This window comes from Perissodus microlepis, chromosome 7, assembly GCF_051167445.1.
Source record: "Perissodus microlepis isolate ML-2025 ecotype Zambia chromosome 7, ASM5116744v1, whole genome shotgun sequence".
NCBI lineage: Eukaryota > Metazoa > Chordata > Actinopteri > Cichliformes > Cichlidae > Perissodus > Perissodus microlepis.
Genome location: NC_140467.1, coordinates 22,382,696 through 22,404,040, shown reverse-complemented (window position 1 = coordinate 22,404,040; position 21,345 = coordinate 22,382,696). Strand labels below are relative to the sequence as shown.

Sequence of the window (21,345 nt, the reverse complement as noted above, 5' to 3'; positions counted from 1 at the left end):
TTTCCTCTAGAAAAAAAATCAAAAACAAAATCTCCCAGTCCTTCAATCACCTTTCTATAATCCTCTGATTTGCAGTAGCCTACATCAGCAGATCAACTGGGGTGACAACTACTGAGTTCTGTGATGATGCACCTGAAATACTGTGGGTGGATTTCACACTAGCCACCAGGGCAACACAGGACATAAACGTGGGTGGTGTTTCCAAGTGTATGATTTTCTTCTCAGGGAATAGAACAACTTTATAGAGAAAAAAGAAAGGGAAAAAAAACGAAGGCAACGGTAAACCTATCATCTCCGAGATAACGCCTGAATTTCAGGTTATGCAACCTTAAACCACATATTTCCTCTTAGTCGCTCAAACTTCTCCTACATTCTGACAAGTTAATACTTGGTCTGAAATATTCTGCGAACAGTCAAAGTGAAAATCTTTGAGACCACATTTCAGAAAATGACATTTTATGCCACCTCCGTGTAATAGGAAAATAAATATGAGTGTCCAGATGACTGCCTTTATACCTGTTTTTAGTCGTCATGCTTTTAGGTATGAAGCTCAATTCACTTCATGGACGACATACAGCTTAGTTTGAGCTCAAGATTCCAATTTAAATATATATTGAATGGCTGATCCATATTACACCTTGGCATACATTTACTGTAGACCTAACTGGACCCATGACGGCAGGTGTTACTCCCTGTAATATAATATTCATTGATTTCATTCATTCAGTTTGCTGACATAATGGTATTATCTAAATATATCTTAAATAAAAAGCATGACAAAACAATATTTCTGTCTGATTTCTCTCTCGTCGAGGATGTATGTAAATTTCATCGCGCCACTGGGAGGTCGAATGGTGGATGTCGCTCAAAACGACGACCTTGAACCAGAAACCTTGCTATCTGCACGTCATGCCCCCTAAATTCAGTCTGTATTTTTTTTTTTAAATAAATTGCAAAAAAAAAAAATAAAAAAATAAAAAAATACATATACGATCCAAATACATATCCAGTCAGAGAAAATCCGCGTTTATAAACAGAGGCACATTGCTTTTTTGTCCTTAAGCCAGCCCCTTTTCTGCCGGATTAGTAGTAGTGGAGTGTACCAAGTGGCAAACGGGGGGAGGAAGAGGGTACAAATATGCTTATTTAAACTAAATAGGAACGGTGTAAGCATGCGTGGCGTGTAGTGTGACATAGATATGTTATATAAGCTATATAAAGTTAAATATTAAGTAAATAAAGAGTTGTCTTCTGACGGTCACGAGTGAGTTGGAGGCGGAGAAACCCCCCCACCCATTCCGTCCCCCTCCTTTCCTTTCTCAGCGGCGCTCTACTGTGTGAGCCAGACAAGTGAAGCGCAGGAGACCGAAGCGGCGCACTACACACCGGCTGAGACACAAACTGGTGATAATGTCTTCCCCGTGCATGTGCTCTCACAATTTCATTCCTTGAGACGAGTCATTTCAGAAGATTGCTATTCCGCAAAGGTGAGTACCATCCTCGGCATATTCAGCAGGGATAAGCAGGCTGATGGTAAAGGTAAGGCGTGATACATTGAGAGTATAGGGTGGATTGAGGTACCCTGATGTGGATGACCGATGAATGATGAAACACTCCTCAGAGATGACATGACGGCTGTGAGCGGGAGGGAGGAAATGAATTAACGAGAACAAACTGTGCTTTGGCACAGCAACGCCACATGGCACTAGTGAGACCGGTTGGGTTAATAATAAATTTTATTGTATTTTTTTAATCTATTGCTTCATCCGCTTTGGTGTGTCATGTTAACCCAACAGGCCGAGCCATGTGCAGACAAAAAAGATACCACAGAATGAGTCATTCTCCTCCTAGACGCACTCATATGTTTAATATTTGTAATAAGTGCTCTGCTATTAAACGATTAATATGAACAGAGGCGAGGCTTGCGCAGCATCGTTGCTCGTTTTTGGACGCCGCGTTGTGCTCACTGCATTATGAAACGATGGCCTTTGCCTCATTCAAACCAGGCTAATCTGCAAGCACTGAAAGAAATCTATTAATCTCTTAATCCTCTGTGTGGTGAAAGGCGGGAGACACGCAGTGCTTCGTGGTCGCAACGCCCCTCGTCGTGCTGGGGATATTTTCTGCGCCGCTGACAGTTTAAATGAAAATGTTCGAGGATGGATTTGAGCTTGATGTGAAGCCTCCCTGAAAGGATGCTCACATTTAGGAGTCAAGGATGCTGCGCACCTTAATCAGCCTTTAGGTGGTCGGCACACCCTTGATTCTCTTCCAGTGCTGCCGGTACTAAGCGTCATTAAATGTTAATGCACCGTGATGAAGCTCTTTTATAGGAGAGAAAAGTGTAATTTGGGAAGTTCATATGCTTTTATATTTGAGGGCTTTCCCCATCAGGTAAAAGGAGGGAATGTTTGGGTTTGTATGCAAATCGCTTTGCCTGTTCAATTATTCAGGGGGCTTGAAACGGGATAGCCTCTGTATCCCAGTGTGTCACTGTCCTAGGCAGCTTGCTCAACCAGCCAAATGCTCCAGGCCCATTTTTTTGGTCCAGAACAAGCACTGAGAATAAAATCCTATTCACTGATTTTGGTGCCCTTTCCAGTCATGTGATATCCATGTGAGTAATAAATCAGCATCCCTCAGATGGAGAAGTAATTCTCTCTACAGTGTAAATTTGACTAAGATGCTGAGGGATAAGGAGTAAGGTTAAAAAAGTAGTTTATTTCGTGTGAAATATATAAATGGAGTCAAACTGAAATCAAATCACCCAAAGGTAAACCAAATAAAGGTTTACCTTTGGGTTTAGTTAGTTTAGTAAGTTCATTTCTGGTCATCTCTTGTCAAAGTTATTTTTGCATTTTAGGAAGGAAATAAGTATCTGAAACTATGTAAAAAATAAAGACAGGTTTTCACTTTCATTGGCTGTTTACCCTTTGCTGTGTTCCTATCTCTCCCCCGCAGATATATGGTGATAATGAGGAAATAAACCTCTACAAACTTTGTCAAAGCCCGCTGGCCGTTGAACCCAGAATACTTTCAAACTTGTGCCGTTGCGCAGAGTTCTTTTCACACGCCGGCTCTGTCCCACCAGCCCTCCAGCCAAGAAGACGTTCCACCCTTTCGCCCTTGTTTGCTTTATCAAATGCCCAAAAACAGCAAGGCCGTCAAGAGAGAGCTTGACGACGATGTCACGGAGTCTGTCAGAGACCTACTTTCCAACGAGGACGCCTGTGATGATTCCTTCAAGAAGAGCTCGCTGATCGTCAACAACCATGAAGGCGAAGGGAAAGAGTGCGATGTGGAGGAAGGGGGGTCAGATGCCGAGGAGGAGGAACGACCGGCCTGGAACAGCAAGCTCCAGTACATCCTGGCCCAGGTTGGCTTCTCTGTAGGCCTGGGCAACGTCTGGAGATTCCCCTACCTGTGTCAGAAGAATGGGGGGGGTGAGTCTCAGCTAGCATCACACACACATAGTAAGAGCGTATAACTGATGGGTAGCACCATGTTAAGCATGATAACAAAAGGAACAAAGGCCAAGACACAAGGGGACAAAAGGAGCTCCGTGTTTTCCGTGTTAATTAAAAGTGACCGTAGATCCGGGATGTGATATTCTTGGGTAGAAGCCAAGTCTAGCATCTACATGTGCATGTATTTACAGAGGATAAAAAATAGTTAAAGAAGACGTGTTTGATTTGCTTGTTTTTTTGTTCATCCTTGCTGAGAAACCAGAAGTATCACCTTCCACTTTTAGCTTTTGTTTCTTTGCAGACACTCCGAATGGGCTTTAAATGGCGTCATGACTTCATGAAATTACCGTTTTACAGTGAACGTGTTGTACTCTGTGTTTACCATGTGGGTGCAGAGTCCCGTGCTGTGTCCATCAAAACTAGACTTGGCTGTGAGCTTCACCACAGACAGAATGTTAATGCGACTGCCTTGTTACGTCTGTGATTTCATAGAACATACAAGAGCAAATAACCAAACACAGAACCTCTGACACATACAGGAAATAATTCTAAGAAGAGCGTGATGCTTCGGATTATAGTTTATGATAACCACGTTTCCTACAATGCGGTCTGCTCTACTTGATTGACTCCTCGCAGACAATTGTTGTGTCTCTAGTCTAACGTGTGTATGTGTGTGTGTCCTGATAAGGTGTTGCATGGAGATTATGTAAAGCTACTGAGTGTCTCTGGAAAGCTGATTAAATAAACAGGTTGGCCAGACAGGATAGAAACTCCGTCCAAGTTTATTACTACACTGAAGATCTGAATGATCTGTGTAGACTCGGAGCAAACAACATTTCCCCAAACTAGGAAAAATAATCCTCATCATGATCATAAATGGCTATTAATATATAAGTTAATAAAAAATCATGTGTTAGGCAAATTACATTAGTTATTAATGTGCTATTATGTGAAAAACACCTCATAATTGCTTGCTTGTTAGGGACTATGATAACTTGTGAGTGCTTGCAGGGCTCTAGAGTGCGACCAATTTGGTCGCAAATGCGACCAAATTTTTCAGTGGTGCAACTAAAAAAAATATTTGGTTGCACCTGTGCGACCAACTGTTCGGGTAGCAAAAAAAAAAAAAAAAAAAAAAAATCTGCAACCTTCCCTGTGGTCAACAACAGACACACATTTTGCCCCTATCGTGGACTAAACCAATCAGAGATAGTCAGGGGCGGGACCTCTCTGATTGGCCGTGGTCCAGTTGAAAGTGCAGGTGGAAGTGGGAGGTGAGTAGCTTGAATAAAGCGATATCAATTCATTAAATCCTGAATCGACTTTTAAATATAACTGTGTTTTTCCAGAAACGCCAGATTCTCAGATTAAAGCTCACAAAACCATTTCAACAACAACCAAATAGCAAATGAGAGCAGGTACACGGATTCCACACAAAGACGTAAATACGGAGCAGAACCGACGCATCAGAATTAACTTTGTCTTTCTCGGCTTTCTCACCCGACGGCCCGTAGACGGACACGCTGTCGGAGCTTAGTGATTCTGATGCGTCCGGTCCGCGCTGTGATTACGTCTTTTTGCGCTGATTCTGAGCTGCAGGTTTTGTCTCTCTCCAACCAAAATTCACCGAGCCAGCAGCAAAAGAAGCAGCAAACTGCGCTTCACATTTGATCAATGTCGTCATGAATTTTGCTGTTTTGCTTCCACGACTATTAAAATCACACTTCATGCACAGCTAGCTCTCTCTCTATCTCTCTCTGTACTTCAAGAACAGTTTCCCGTCTCCAATCTCTGTTTTCTGTATTATTCATTCGCTTATTACCCACCAGTCTACCGTTGTTTACAGCGCTGTCGGCTGCTGTCTTTTTCTTTTCTTTTTCTTTTTTTCACTTAAATGACCTCGGACAAGAAAGCCTATTTTTTCTGTTGTTCAATACTGAAGAAATTTAAACTTTATATGCAGAACATTGTAGAATATTTTTAAGGTTATCTGCTATAAAAAGCCAGACCAGGAAAATCTCCTTCATGTTTTTCTGTGTTTTATTCTCAGTTACTTTCACACAAAGGCATCTGCTGTGATGTTCACAATTCTGATGAAGTCAGTACTGATAAATGATCAGAATTATAATATTTCTGACTGTCTGAGGCTAAGTTGAATCGAATCGGGACTTTGAAAACCGGAATCGAACGGATTATAGAAATCAGTGATGATACCCAGCCCTAGTGAGCAGCCTAGGCATGACAGAAGTGGATGTAGCTGTAATAGGAAAAGAACTATTGCTAACTTTTCTGTTAAGTTAAGGCCTGATCCTTCTGAAATGCATAGCCAGTGCTCTGACACGGTGTCATCAATCTTTGAATGCTGAAAAAGCACAGTGTATTCAGAAAAACACATTATATTATATAAATTATTATAAAATTTGTGTGCGCCTAACTTTTGTGCCGGTACGCCTAACTTTTTAAAGTTAGGCGTACCGGTACGCCCATGGCAAAAAGTTAGTCTAGAGCCCTGGCTTGTAGAGTTAAAGAGCAATGACGTCCACTCTCTGAGTAGAAAGAAAGCGTTTTGCACAGGTCAAACCCAGGACTTTAACCTGGGAGACTGGGGTTTGTGCCCAACACTATAACACAACTCCAGGTTTAAAAAAGAGGGGGAAATGTAAGTTTTCTGCAGTTTATTAAAAGGAAAATTTGAATATTAATTCCTCAAGTCATCTCCCACTTGTGAGTCACAGGTAGGTGGTTTAGGGGGATGTCAGTAGATGCAGAATCTTTGAGAAATGTGTGGTTGATGAAGACGTGTCACTACAGTGGAGTCTGAAATACTCCATTGTAGTGACACGTCTTCAGAAAAAGAGGCCCGGCTCTTTATTGGTATAGAATACCACCTTGAATCATGTTCTTAGAAGTGTGTATATAATTGGCATGAGATAGTGTGCATGTGTGCTCAGGGACGTTCGGAAAAATTACCACCTCTCACAGACTGTCATGCTTTCAGGTCTGTTTTAAACGGCTCTGGTCACCCTGCTGTGTTCCACTGTAATTAGATTAAAATGGGGGCTGAAACTGGTATGTGTGCGTGCGTGTGTGTTATATTGTTATGTCTGTGAGGACCAGTGAGTGAGTTTTGAACCCACTTGGGAGCAGAAGCTTTAGTAAAGGGTCTTTTGCTCATCAGCAGACAGTTTTAGGATTCAGGTTTCTGTTTTAGCTCTGAACATCAAATTTAGAGGACAACATTTTTTCTTTTATGTTCTGCACCAACCAAATGTGTATAATAAAATAGAACAGCTATCACCATCTTGTTTTTTGAGCCAGAACTAATCATAATTTAATTAGTAGGTGGAGTGCTAACTTAGCAGCTAACGCTAGCAAGTTTGGTTAGCAAGGTACATTCAGAGACTATATTTTTATGTATCTGCTAATTAGTGCTAATAAACAAATTACAGATGAAATTCTATCATTTTGTTTAGAAAGGTAAGGCGCCATTTGATTTCTGTGTCTACAGGCTGTTGGTAGAATTAGCTGAGCAGAAATCCAGAGTTGAATTAGCTTAGGTGACGCTAAGTGACCATTAGCAGATGAGATGGTACCTACCTGTCACTAAAAACAGACAGCTAACTCATAAAAGCATAAATATAAGCCTCTATTAAATGTAAACAGGTAAGTTCTAAAAACCCTTTGTATAGTAATTCTGTGTGTCTTTATGACTTTTGCAGTCTGTTTTCATTTCTCACCTTCCCTTTGGAGATCATGTACACAATGTTCCAGGAACACTTTCAAGCCCAGTGTTGGGCTTATATATACAAGCAGGGAAAATGCATGTAGTCAGCTTGTGTTTTGCCTTTTAGCTCTAGTAAATCATAAATCAAGTCAAACAGATTAAGTGGTGGATAGATTGTTAGGTATTTCTAGTACCGTGTAATAATGCAAGTAATCCATATCTCTTGGTACCGAACAGGAAGTGAAAATCCCTGAAATGCTGCGTGTCTGATAACTGGCTAAACCAGATATTTCATTTCACTTACTGCTGGGACTGAGGAGGACTGTGAAACGTTTTTAAAGAAGGAAAAAACAAAAGCTGCACTCTTGTTGGGCTGTTTGCTTTCTCAAAGTGCCATCAAAGTGTCTGAATATCCCAGGGAGACTGTTGAAGTTCTTAAAAGACAATGGAGACCAGAGGGAGGGTTTTGATGTTGTCAAAGCCCAAAATAAACTGCGTATTCTGTACCAGAATTAGATATTATATTAATAGAAATTACTAAGTATATTGTACACACACACACACACACACACACACACGTGTAAAAAGCATAGAAACACACACATATTTATTTCTTGTGTGTGACCACTCCCATCAAGGGAGGACTCAGGAAAGGATCTGAATGAATGTCCTGCCAGATAAAACAATGAGCTCTGTTGCAAAAGAGATGAAACCAGTTTTTTAAATAATAAACCCATTGCGGTGCAGCGCTGTTGTCAATGACTCACAGCAAGCCTCACACTATGCCGACTCACCAGTGGTTACGTTTGATGTGGCTCAGCCTTATGATTGGTACCGTGTCACAGAGGGGGCTTTTCTCTTCTTCTTCGTTGCTTTAGTTGCACCCTGGAAATGATGCAATTGATTTTAATATATATCAGTGGTTGAGGGCAGACAGGAAGTTTCATTTCACGTGCGAAAAAGAGAAACAACCCCACAGGAGCACAGTTCCTTTCCGTTTCCTCTCAGGAAAATAAAACGGCTCATTATTTCCAAAATCTAGCTTTGGGTTCTCTTTTTGTCCTGAAGTTGTTGTGCGCTTGGCAGTCTCGGTGCTCACAGGAGATGCGGCATCCTGTATTTTACCGTACCACACTATTACACCAGTTAATGTTGGTTATTCACCCAGAAACCTTAATTCTAGAGAGAAATGCTATATTTGCCACTGTAATTTAGGTAATTTTAGACTTCAGTATCTTTTCTGGTTTCCATAATGATTTGATTGCACTATAGTACACTCCATAGGGCCCTGTTAGGTAGAAGCCCATCAATGCAGCATGCGTGTGTGTGTGTAGTCGTTTGGATCTGATTGTGTTTTAATTTGCTGTTTAGGTGAATGTGTCACCATCAGGGAGATGTTATGTTGTTGTATAGTTAAAGTTTAGAAAACAGCTGTCTGTTGGTGTGATTTTCTAGCCAGAATGGGGCAAAGGGTAAGATTTTAAAAAGCTGATGTTTAAGTGTTGTCACCACATGTTTGTTAACTGCTTTCAGGAACTCAAATGTTAGTGCCTCACTGTTATGTGATTTGACAGTTTCCTCTTCTTTTTGCATCCTTCATTTAACCTGCTCTTCATATTGTTTTGATTGGCAGGAGCATATCTGGTGCCCTATCTCATCCTGCTCATATTGATTGGGATTCCGCTGTTCTTCCTGGAGCTTGCGGTGGGACAGCGAATCCGTAGGGGCAGCATCGGTGTGTGGAACTACATCAGCCCTCGGCTGGGGGGGATTGGCTTTGCCAGCTGTGTGGTGAGTGAGACACAGGGGTCCTGTCTGAACATGGTTAAAACATTGTGTATAAACAGTATGGTGGTATATTAGCATACTTTTGGTTGTATTGATTCTCACACTGTACCCCATTGGTGAGCTGTTAAGTCACTGCAGGTAGGGAAAAATATGGAGTGACAATAATTTGAAGAAAAGGAAAATTGTGGGGTGGGGAGTGGCTAAATGTTGTGTTTCATACTGTTTATGTTTTAGTTGTGTGTCTGAAGTTGACTTTGTTCTCTCGCCTGTAGGTGTGCTTCTTTGTGGCGCTCTACTACAATGTCATCATCAGCTGGAGTCTCTTCTACTTCTCCCAGTCCTTCCAGCAACCTCTGCCATGGCACGAGTGCCCCCTCGTGAAGAACAAGACCAGTACATGTAAGACGCAATTTAGTAACGGCAGTATTCGGCAGGCTTCTTAAAGTCTTTGTGCCGCTTGGAAATGATCTTCTTCAGTAAATATGTCCATGATGAGCGCTATGTTTTTTGTCCATAGATGTGGTGCCAGAGTGTGAGAAAAGCTCAGCAACCACCTACTACTGGTACCGCGAGGCCCTGGACATCTCTGACAGCATCTCTGAGAGCGGAGGGCTGAATTGGAAGATGACCGTGTGTCTGCTGGTTGCCTGGTCCATGGTTTGCCTTGCCATGATCAAGGGAATCCAGTCTTCTGGGAAGGTACGCATAATTTAAAACAGTTCATTTAAGATAGAGAGAAACGATACCAGTAGAAAATAAGAGAGAAGAAGAGACAGATGGAACAAAACAGGAAGAAATCAGCACCTGCTTGGACTCTTGCACTGTGGAAAATGGGGAATAGTAAGCGAAACAAAAGGATTGTGCTTGCAGAATGTTTTGGAAAGTCTTTTCACACACAATTAGCTCTCTTCAACAGGCACTGACCGCAGTAATGTGCCTTGACAAATTTTTCTAATGATACAGCCTGAAATATGATTTTCAGAGCTCATGTGATCTTTTGTAGGATTTCTGGCTTAGCTGACTTTAGCTTAGTGTAACAAAGCTGACAGTAGCGTGACCAGCATCCGGAAGGATTAGCCCCTGGATAAAGGTTGTCATTTGCTTTCTTTTAACAGGTGATCGTTATCATTCCACACTTTCTCATATCATATGACAAGTATTAGCTGGTGTACTCTTGGGGTCAGAGTCAAGCCTCTGCTAACTGTGCTGTACAAATAGTCCCAGAACGAGCTTTGATGTTCTTTGATTTTGATACTGTGCGAGTTATAAACTGGGTGTAGGGTCAAAATTAATACGGTAGATGTGAATGATATTTTTTATGTAGTGGAGTAAGGCCTTTTAGTGAAGGCCTATTAAGTTGACTCAACCTCAGACTTTCTTATCACGCTCTGCAGTCTTATTGGGCTTTTGAGCCTCTTTTAGGTCATTGTTTTTGGTTTTACAGCACTTTTATTAAGTGCTGCAATCTCACCTTCATTCACCAACATCTGCAGGCAGCAAAAAGACTTTGGCAAACCCAGCGGCTCATTTAGAGTATTCTGATTACAGTCTTACTGTATCTTATTAGACTATAAGTGATGGGATCTAGCAAGCAATTTTTAATTAAAGATAAGTTCATTTAAAATATAATGAAATCAGATAAAGATAAGGACTACAAACAAACTCAGGTATGAAAATATTGGTAAATTGCTGGTTTGTGTGTGAAACGTTCGTGCTTGCAGTTTGCGCTCACATTTGTGCTTACGCACTGTTAGCAAATGAGAGCCATTGTTCTCAGGTCCCCCCAAGTCTTATCCCAGCGAGTAGCAGCAGTCTACTGCATGCTTGGCTTTGCATTCCCCCCAGCAGAGACGCACAAAACAAGATGGATGCCGTGTCCAGCAGAAGTCCTTTAATCTTGGACCGCTGTCGGCGGTGATTTGCAACGCTGGTCTCTTTTCTGCTGTCTGCCACACCCTGCTGCCTGGCAAGAATTCTCACCTATAAATACAATCAGTGTTTCACTAGTGCTGCGTCATCGGAGGGTATTTATGCATTAGCACAAAACAGTCAGACCTTTATACTGTTATCAATGAAATAAAATAAATTACAGAAAGAAACACATAAATACTCATTTTTGGAGGTAATCAGGGCCACCCAAGCTGTCAGTTAGTTGTACAGTTTGAGCCAGATGGCTGTCCTACAACCACCAGCTGCGTCTGGAAGGCCCTTTTTAGTTGTCCAGCACAGAGACTGTGCACAAACTTTCCCTCCGAGGAGCCAGCTAAGTGTCTTTGAAGTTTGATCAGCGGCACATGATACAAAAGAATATTAATGCCCTCTCTGCCAATGTTCACACAAAAGACTTGTCCGAGGAATATCCCTGCCACAATCTGCGTCTCTGCCCCATTTGTGTGCGTGTGTGTGTGCGCGCACGTGCGTGCGTGTGTGTGTGTGTGGGGGCATGAAAGGGATCTAAACCTTTGGTTACCATGGTTATACACACTCTTTTGGCTTGCCTTGATTGTCAAGAGCGCGGTGAAAAAAAGAGATGATAAAAGATAGACTTGAACTGATAAAATAACAGAACTTTCAAAGCTTTTGTTTTCTTATACTTTGGTGGCAACATATGTGTCACGTTTTCAATGTTAAATGTTAAGATTACTGATAAACCTTGTTTAAAAAAATTACTTTATTACTTTACAGTCAGGCTTTCTTGTAATGACGTCAGAGAAATTTATCAGTTCATGTAGAGAACAGTGAAGTTCCCAGAACTTAACCTTTGCAAGAAGAACCTTCTATCTGTAACAATACATGAGCCTTCAGAGAAAAACTCCCCTTTTCAAAGACCATAAGACTGAGGTTACAAAGGAGCAGCCTGCTTGGCTTTGTGAGGACCAAGGCTGCATTTCAGTTCAGCAAAGTGCTAAAAAGAGTTACAGCTGAAAAAGAGGAGAAACCAACTGAAGAAATGAACTCAGCTTATCACATTAGACTTTATGTAAGGGTTCTTCACTTGAGAAACATTTAACTCAATAAATATATTTGATTATATATGTTGCTTTAAATTCTATTTGGGGTCTCCTGAAATTTGAAACGTATCATATCACAAAAAAAAACTTTGTGTCCGTGCTGTAAAAATGAAGGAAGGTAAACATTTGTGGTCTTTACATATTCTACAGGGACGTCCTGTATATATAATAAATATACTACTCGAAAAATAAATAAAGAGTTAAATAAATAAGAAGTTCAAATTTTGTGAAATACATTTTCAATCTTAGTTTTAAATCCATCTCTCAGTACATTATCTTAATCTCTTAGAAAACCCAAACATCTTCTGTGGGTAGTTTTCCATTTCTTTTCACTGGTTTTTGTCAGTGGCAGAACACATTCCACCCTCTACCCCACCCACTCCCACCCCCACCTCCAATATATGCATGACATTATCATCAGTGTCACCATGGTGCAATTGACTGAAGTTGACCGAGCAATCATGGCATGCACTGTTGCTACAGTCCTGCGTGTCCATGAGAGCACCATCTCTGATCTGATCGTTCATGGTAAAAATGTGAGTCGACAGAGACACCGAGATGAGGTCCTCCAACCTGTACTTTTGCACTTCTTGTGGCAGTGTCTGTCCCTCTGTCCCCCCCACCACAGGCCTTTCTGAACCAGGAGCATATCCAGACTTCCTTGACCAGTGTTTTTGTCCCAATATGTCTCCCACTGAGCATGCGTGGGACGTGCTGGGTCGATGTGTTTATTAGTGAAATCCACAACCAACGACCGTTGCGTAGCGGCAGGCTGCACGCATCCAGGAATGGTCAGCAATTCTTCAACAACAGATGCAGCCGCGTGCGGTCCGTGTGCAGATGGGCAACAGCTTGCATCTGCAGAGGAGGCTATACCTCGTACTAAATGATTGGCTATAAAATCTATTTAAAACACAAAACTTGCTTCTTGTTTGTTTTTTGTTTGTTTTTTTACTATTTTAAAATTAAAGCTTGAGGAGAAATTCATTAAATGCCAGAAACCTTGATTAAAGAGGACCTACTATGCTGTTCCATATTTTTATCTTATATATACACCGCTACAGTCATGAAACGTCATGGTAAAAATGGCCAATATTTTAAATAAGGAGATCGGTTTATCTGTAATTCCCGTGAACCAAACCTTCCAGACTTCTCTGGTGCTCATTTCTGGGAAGTTTCTTCTGTCGTTGGCTGTTTATGATGTCAGGCAGAAGACAGCCAATCAGAAGAAAGTTAGCTGGAAGGCAGGCTGGCTATAAAGGGGAAGGACCTAGATAGTAATGTCTCTGAATCACTGACTGTGCTCATGACTCAATCCCAAACTATCTCCCGGTGTCTGCACCCACATCCTACAGGATCTGTAAACTATCTGGCTCAGGGTTTCATCCCGTTTATAGTATTTAAGCGCCATCTTGTCTATCCGGGTAATGATATGTAGGTTTGAGGGGGAAGGGCACTTAAGCCCACCCACAAATTAGTGTGATGTGATACCACGATCACATAAAATAATAAATGTTCAGACTACATCCCTCAGCTGCAAACTGAAATTCTTCACGAGATGTTTGGTCCCTGCTTGAATAAATTCGATTTTAAAGAAAGTACAGCAATAGAAGAAAAACATGTTTTTACTTATTATCAGCTCTCAGCAGATCTTCACTCTCTTTTCTGAACAGTTTGATGTTCCTGTCAAACGACCACGATCAGCACCGCATAGAAAGTCAGGCAGTGAGATCACGCTGCATTTGTTTACTCATTTTAATTTGTTCTACAGTTTTTCCAAAGATACATGCTCTGTGTGATGTGGAAAACACTTGCGTTTGCGTGCAGGTGATGTACTTCAGCTCCCTCTTCCCGTACGTTGTGCTGGTTTGCTTCCTGGTTCGGTCGCTCCTCCTGAAGGGCTCCATGGATGGGATCCGTCACATGTTCACACCCAAGGTAAAGATCCTCTCAAGTGTAGGACTACCTTTTTGTTATTATGATGTTTGGAATTGATGAGGCTGTATAATTAAAGTATCATATATTTAAAAATACATCATTTCGAGCTAATTTTCCCTTTAATACTACACTTCAGAATGAAAGTATTTTCCTTTATACTACAAAATCACCTTTTCACACATCACAAATGTTCTTATTAACAACATTAGCTTCTTCACTAAGACAATGGTATTTAAGTATTAAATGCTCCTTATTTGTGTTCCTTAACTTCAGTAGAATAGCTTCTGATTGGCTACCCCTGACAAGCAGAAGGTCTGAACAGCAGATGGAAGGGACTCAAAATGCCGTGCCTGAGTTTAGGATTATCAGCTCACTGACAGCAAACAGAAAAAGAAGTAGAAAAGAAGTCTGAAACGCAGTGTTTGGAGCAGTATGTAGTACATTTTTCACATGAATATGACAGAAAATAAGGAAAAATATAATAGGTCTCCTTTAATGGATCGTATGATAGAACCATATAATACTGAACAGGACTGTAGAGGATTGTTCGCATCATGAGTACTTTCATACTTTAATCCATTTAGATGATAGTACTGGCTTTATACTTAGACATGAGTTGAATAGTGCTCAGGTCGATTGCCCTTATTTCTGCTTCTGTTTATTCCCTGTTGAAATCGCTGTTGAATTAAACTGTGTCTGAATTCAAAAAGAACTCCGCACTGTGATAGGCTGGCTCCTCAGCAGCAACTGGCCAATGGCGTGTCAGGCTGCAGATGAATGTCACCATGGAAACAGGAGTTACTGAGTTTTTACGTAACCATCCAAGTGAAAACACTGGCAGCAGTGCATGTCTGTCTTGCATGTCTTCTCGCCTCGTCGCTGACACTTGCGTTCTGCCACCATCTTTCATGTACCTGATACGTGTGCTGATGAATAAATATGTAAAAGGAATATTATGCAATTAATAAAACAAACACTGTTGGCTGTCAGCGAGAAGATGTTGCGTTTGAATCGGCTGGCTTTCTGTGCGGAGATTGTGTCGTTATGGTTACATAGGTTCTCTCCATGTGCAAAGAGGTGCATGTTTGGTTAATTGGTTATTCCAAATTGGCTGCAGCTGTTGATGTGAATGGTTAGCCCTTCAATAGACCGGCAACCTCTCCACGGATTACCTGGTCTCAGCTTGAAAACTAAAACGTAACTTATGGTAGATGACAGTGATGTGGTGTTTTATGACACTCATCAGTGTATTGTCCTCCCAGAAAAATTGCCAAAATGACTGAACATTTCTTTCACCAATATATATTATTTCCACAAGAAAGCAGTACAATCAGGTTTTTACAGAAATCACAAATATATGACTAAGAAGTACATTAATCTTTCATTTACTTTGACAACATGTCAGCTATCATTGCCAGTTATTGCAAATACTTGATTGAAGCTTCATCATTTGGTATATTTTGTGACGTTACAGTGGGGATGTCATTGCACATCCATCTATATTGTAATAGGTGTTTAGAGCTAAGACTTAATTCAAATCTGTTTGTTCTGTTTTCAGCTGGAGATCATGCTGGAGGCCAAGGTCTGGCGTGAGGCAGCCACCCAGGTCTTTTTCGCGCTGGGTCTTGGGTTCGGTGGCGTCATTGCCTTCTCCAGCTACAACAAGCGCGACAACAACTGCCACTTTGATGCCGTCTTGGTGTCTTTTATCAATTTCTTCACTTCTGTGCTGGCCACCCTGGTGGTGTTTGCCGTGTTGGGCTTCAAAGCCAATATCATGAACAGCAAATGTGTTGCAATGTGAGTATAAGACTCTAACACCTACAGCAACGAGTCCATTGGTCCACTTGTTTCAGACAATACTTTTTCGTACTTCAGTCTTTGAATGTGATATTTCTGAAGATTGTTCAAGGATGATTGATGTTTAGCTTTTTGACCACCGTTTAAATCTCTTGAGAATTTAACAATCAGCAATTTTTTTCTTTTTTTTAGGAACACCAACAAGATTTTAACATTGTTGGGGAGCGGTATCCTTGAGCAAAACCTTATTCCCCACCACATGAACCTTACTCAGGTTAATCAAGTCAGTGGTGAGGACTACCATAAGATGATAGATGCCATCAAAGAGGTTAAGCAGGATAAGTTCGAGTCACTGGGACTGGAAGCCTGCAGCATCGAAGACGAGCTGAATAAGGTACATGGGGATAAAAATTGTAAATGACTCCGTATTCAAGTCATTCCATGTGGCCGTATGTTATTTTAAAAGTCTATAACATTTTATTGAAGATGTTTATTTTCTTTCTTGTCAAGTGTTACCCACTTTGTGAGTGTTCAGAAAGATGGGTTTATTTGAAATTACATAAGTAAATAATTTAAGCTAACAGCTGCAAACAGAGCAAGTGGTATTCTTCCCAAGCCAACCTTAAACTTGCCTTTACCCACACCTTATCAGGTATAGACTATTAGCATTTAAACCAAGACAACATCCAAAGACTCGAGCATTGCCAAGGCAAGGAGGGTAAGGCTTGCAAACGAAGAGTTAGACGTCTTTTACATATGTGGAATATGTGTAAAGACTGGAAAAAGGAATTGAAGTAGGGAATGACCGAAGTACTTCTGGTAAGTATACTTGGACTCCAGAATTCATAAAAGTGGCAACACTTTAGGAAAGTTATCTTGCTGAAAACATTGGTATTATTTTTTTCACCATGGACCTTATACCTACAGTATTCCAAAACCTAATGGAAAAGCCCCCTTAGATTTTTGTTGGACCTCGTGGAAACCAGGATTGTGCTAACTTTTGGATCACCTATTGTAAAAGAAAACCACATATTTCTGGCAACTCTGGTCAGGTTGGCAGTCTGTCAGAGGGCGATGTTTAGTCTTCATTAAAGAAAACAAAAAGAACAAATTCAAAGCAACGAGGCCTCTAAAAGTAGCTAGTGCTACACTAGCTAGCTAGGACTTTGGTGCAGTGTTTTAACCTTTCCTTCTTTTCTCCCTGACAGGCAGTACAAGGCACAGGCTTGGCTTTCATTGCCTTTACAGAGGCCATGACCCACTTCCCAGCCTCACCCTTCTGGTCCGTCATGTTCTTCCTAATGCTGGTTAACCTCGGCCTCGGCAGCATGTTTGGCACCATTGAGGGTATCCTCACCCCGCTGATAGACACATTCAAAGTCCGAAAGGAGTTTCTTACAGGTTAGAAAGATCACATGACCTGTGTTTTATCCTAATGACCATATTTAAATCAGTCCAGCTCTGTAAAAGGAAATGTTTAGGCCTAAGAGCAACACATGCTGTGTATGAAGGATAAATGGAGGCAGTAATTCAGTCTTGCAAAAGTGGATGGAAGACGATTGCAGAAGACCCGTGCAGACTTGTTTTACTCAGACGTACATCTTGTAGGAAGCAGACTGTGGCTGACTATAGCTTTTGGTCAATGAGTTACAACTGTCCAAAATAAACCATTGCCATTAAAAACACATTGATTTTATAATGCTTTATGTTTTCTTTCTACGAGAGAAGAGCTGCTATTTAAAGCTAAATGAGTTTGACTTTACCCAAAACCAAGCTACACCCTCAAAAATATAGTTTCAGAGAGATAAGTAATAATGTAAAAACACAAATTTGATTAATAATACATGGTGGCAAAGCGGCTGTCACACTCTCAGTGAAAAGATGTAGGTTGCTGAGTCAGATAGCTTAGAATGGATCCCGTTCCACTTATATATACTCCACTCCAAACTCTTCTTGTAAACTGGGGAATGATGACAGTAATGAGTTTAAGCTCCATCACACATGTAATATTTATAGAGTTTTCATTTGAAACCTTTAATGTATGTCAGTATGCACAGTGACGAACTACCTGCTATCTCTCCTGCAGTGGGATGTTGCGTGTTGGCCTTCTCCATCGGTCTCCTCTTTGTTCAGCGCTCAGGGAACTACTTTGTGACCATGTTTGATGACTACTCAGCTACTTTGCCTCTGCTCATAGTGGTCATACTGGAAAACGTGGCGATCGCCTGGTTCTATGGGATCGATAAGTAAGTTCACAATATACATCATCTCCATGTTTCTTTAATATTTACTCACTTACTGCTTATGCAGAAAAAAGCTTTTTAATGGCTGTTTAAGCCATTCATTTATAGTTTTTTCTTAATGTATTTTTTTCTGCCTAAGGCAAATGGCTGTAACAAAGACCACCTACCTACAGGGTTACAGACTGTACTTGTTCCTTACATAACTTCCACATTGTCTATTTTTGGGACACTTTTTTGTTTTAAACATAATTGTTTGAATGCAACTTTAATGGCAAAAATAAGAACCACATATATAAAGCCATCCGGTGTATAAAGCGAAAACAGGAAACTATTGTGAATTCTTCATCTGATCTCACCTCCCGCTGCTTTGCTCTGTTTTCAGATTCTTTGAAGACTTGAAGGACATGCTGGGCTTTATGCCGTACCGTTTCTACTATTACATGTGGAAGTACATCACACCCATCCTGCTAATGGTCCTCCTGTGCTCCAGCTTCATTCAGCTGATAATGACGCCGCCCAGCTATAGTGCCTGGATCCAGGAAGAGGTGAGTTAATGTCTCCGGCTGGGCTTCTGAAATCAGGGATCAATGTGGGTGGAAGTTTTCCTAAATAGTAAACCTGGAACGAGTAAAAAGCAAATTCAAGAGTTCAAAGAAACAGCAAGAAAGTAGAAAACGAGCCAGGCTTTTTGGCTGATAAACAGAGGTTTAGATATCCTTTAATCTGAGGAAAATCAACAGGATACATTGTCTGCCACATAGACCTTCAAGCACCAGTGCTATTAGTTTGAAACCGCTATAAAGTGGAGCACAGGTCATACTAGACAAAGTGCATCCACAAGTATTGTTGCTTTAGTTAGAAAAATAGCCTTCTATTAAAAATTATGTTACTAGAGTATTGATTGTCTAAAAAAGTATATATTCTACCAATCTAGTATCACATTACTTCTTCTGCTAACTCCTTTCACTATAACTCGTTGCTTTTCTTGTGTTTGCCCTCCAGGCCATAGAGAAAACCTTGCGCTTCCCTCTGTGGGGCATTGTGGTCTGCATCTCTCTGGTGGTGATGGCCATCCTGCCCGTGCCCGTGGTCTTTGGCCTACGCTACTTCAACATCATCAGTGAGAACACGAGTGGCCTTTCCACTGTTTCTTACAAGAAAGGCCGCATCATCAAGGAGACCGCCCGGCCAGAGGAAGACGACGACGCTAGCCTTATTCACGGAAAGTCTCCCAGCGAGGCTCCCTCGCCGATGCCTGGCAACAGCATCTACCGCAAGCAGAGTGGCAGCGGCGGCACTGATGTGGACACCGCACCTAATGGCCGTTACGGTATCGGTTACCTGATGGCTGACATGCCAGATATGCCTGAGTCAGACTTATAGACTGACAGTAATAGTATGCCCTTCCGCAGCCATAACGGGGGGCCACTTCTCCCCCCTCAACTCTCTGCGTGCGTTTAGTTAGCTGTATTGTCGCTGTATATTTCTCTTGTACCGTATTTTCTTTGTATATATTGTAACTGCTCTCTTATTTGTTGTCTCTGAACCTTATCTGCCAGTTTCAGAGTTTTGAACTAAGTCTAATTCTGTACTAAAAGAACCTAAAAAAAAATCTCCATGGGGAAAACATTAGTCTGAGGCCAGGCTTATTTCATGTCTGTGAAACTGCACTAGTACAACTGTATCCCTTAAAAGAAGGTCTAGGAATAAACACCATCCTTGTCGAATCCTTCACCGATTTGCTTGTGTGCTTCCCAAACTCATCTCCATTTCCCTCCAGTCTTTGCTCCCTTTCTTTTTGGAGAGCCAAAGAGGCCTGCTTGAATAAGAATCTCCAAGAGTCAGCCAGTTCAGGTGAGAGATGTAAGAGGTGGTCAGAAAGTACCAAGCTTAGCTGCAGTGTAGGCGATGTCAATGATGAAGTAATGTCGCGAGATTAGTTTTTCTTGGCACGAGTTTGGGTCGAAAGGATGGCCTTTGAAAGCCACTCCCATGATTGTCTGCAAGAAAAGTGTGCCTAAGTTATTTATATTTGTTTATAGAATACACGATGGCCGTTGTATATTTAAAGTATTCTGTAAATATAATATAAATATTTTAAATATATTTATCTTGTTAGTTTGGATATCAAAACAGTGTTTTTAAGGTTCAGAAGTACTCTAATTCTTTAACCCATCTTTGTTTTTTTTACTCTGTAAATATTTTCTTTTCCATCAAAAAGCTTCAATTTTAATGTCTTTTCCCTCTGATTAAAGCTTAAACATGACTACACACTAGAAATCAGTTTGTTGCTTTTATTCTTGCAGTGCAATTTGAGATTATTCCCAGTATGTACAGTATCCCACTCCTCAGAAAAACACATTTTTCAATGTACAATATGCGACTGGAAAACAAGAAAAAAGTGCAAATTAAAACCAAATCATTCAAATTTTCTCTACATTTCCTTCTTATAAAAAATACATTTTTCTCATCTTCAGTCTTTTTGTGAACATACTCTGTAAAGCGACACAACAAAGAGCCATCACAGTACATAAAACTGTAGTTACTTGTGTTTGGCACAATCACATTCACTTTAGACAACAGGAAATATGAATTTGAGAAAAGCAGGCAGCATTATGAAATGTTCATTTCCTGTTTACTGATGTGGCGTGATGGAGCTCAATGGTAAACATATAAAATAAATAGTTAAATGTACACTTTGAGGGGTTTTTTTTTTTTCGTTCCTTTGGCTTTCTAGTTATCAATCAGGAGCAGGAGGTTTAGTACATATGCTCTGAAAACACAAATGAAACCTTTTGTGTCCCTTCTGACAAAGTAATTAAAGGTTGTCTTCATCTGATAAAAGGTGGTGCAAATGTGCATCATCAAGAACATCGAGAAACATTTGTTGAATTAGATTCTTTTGACCAGTTCATCACAAAGTCGTCCCCTTATTAGTGCTCTTCCAGGGTCAGTGCGCTGGAAAGTTTGAATGGCTATTAGAAACTGAGGTAACGAGTCCCCTTCAGCATGCACTGCCGAGATACTCCTGCAGTGGGAAGTTGATCCCTTTTCAACAAACATTCTGCCAAAAAAAAAAAAAAAAGGATTAAAACAATAATCAAAACAGTTCAAAGAAAGTCTTTGAATCCTTTAAAGTGTTTCGTATTTTTGGATGACCTAAAGCATCATCAGAGATTCCAGTTAAGCCATCTGTGCATCTGGTTTTTTCCTGCTTATCCAACTCTGACTGAAGGCTGTCCCAGCTGTGACAGGGCGAGAGGCGGGGCTACACCCCGGACATCTCGACAATCTGTCACAGTCTAACAGACGGACAATCATTTACACCTAGAGCCAATTCAGAATCACAGTTTAACCTAGCATGCATGTCGCTG

At 40.9% G+C, this 21,345-nt stretch overlaps 2 protein-coding genes across 2 annotated transcripts in view; one reads left to right on the top strand and one right to left on the bottom strand.

Annotated features, from left to right (window-relative positions):
* Window positions 1-1,325: 1,325 nt before the first annotated feature.
* Window positions 1,326-20,251, top strand: slc6a15 (solute carrier family 6 member 15). Its single transcript, XM_084934213.1, has 12 exons — window positions 1,326-1,487; window positions 2,962-3,443; window positions 8,825-8,982; window positions 9,252-9,378; window positions 9,497-9,678; window positions 13,818-13,928; window positions 15,487-15,728; window positions 15,921-16,122; window positions 16,937-17,129; window positions 17,815-17,974; window positions 18,354-18,516; window positions 18,974-20,251. Exons 2-12 carry the CDS (start codon window positions 3,143-3,145, stop codon window positions 19,352-19,354), a joined length of 2,220 nt encoding a protein of 739 aa, XP_084790339.1. The 5' UTR covers window positions 1,326-1,487; window positions 2,962-3,142; the 3' UTR covers window positions 19,355-20,251.
* The window catches only part of lrrk2 (leucine-rich repeat kinase 2), a 30,737-nt gene continuing 29,643 nt past the window's right edge, over window positions 20,252-21,345 (bottom strand). Inside the window, exon 52 of the mRNA XM_084934212.1 lies at window positions 20,252-21,035. The gene's annotated coding sequence lies outside the window, so the exon portion shown is untranslated. The remainder of the gene's footprint in view (window positions 21,036-21,345) is intronic.

Bases quoted from the DNA above. Each gene is read 5' to 3' on its own strand.
- slc6a15 (XM_084934213.1), top strand. From the start codon at position 3,143: ATGCCCAAAAACAGCAAGGCCGTCAAGAGAGAGCTTGACGACGATGTC. The intron at 9,679-13,817 runs GTACGCATAATT...GTTTGCGTGCAG, and splicing joins GAATCCAGTCTTCTGGGAAG to GTGATGTACTTCAGCTCCCT. The intron at 17,130-17,814 runs GTTAGAAAGATC...TCTCTCCTGCAG, and splicing joins CCGAAAGGAGTTTCTTACAG to TGGGATGTTGCGTGTTGGCC.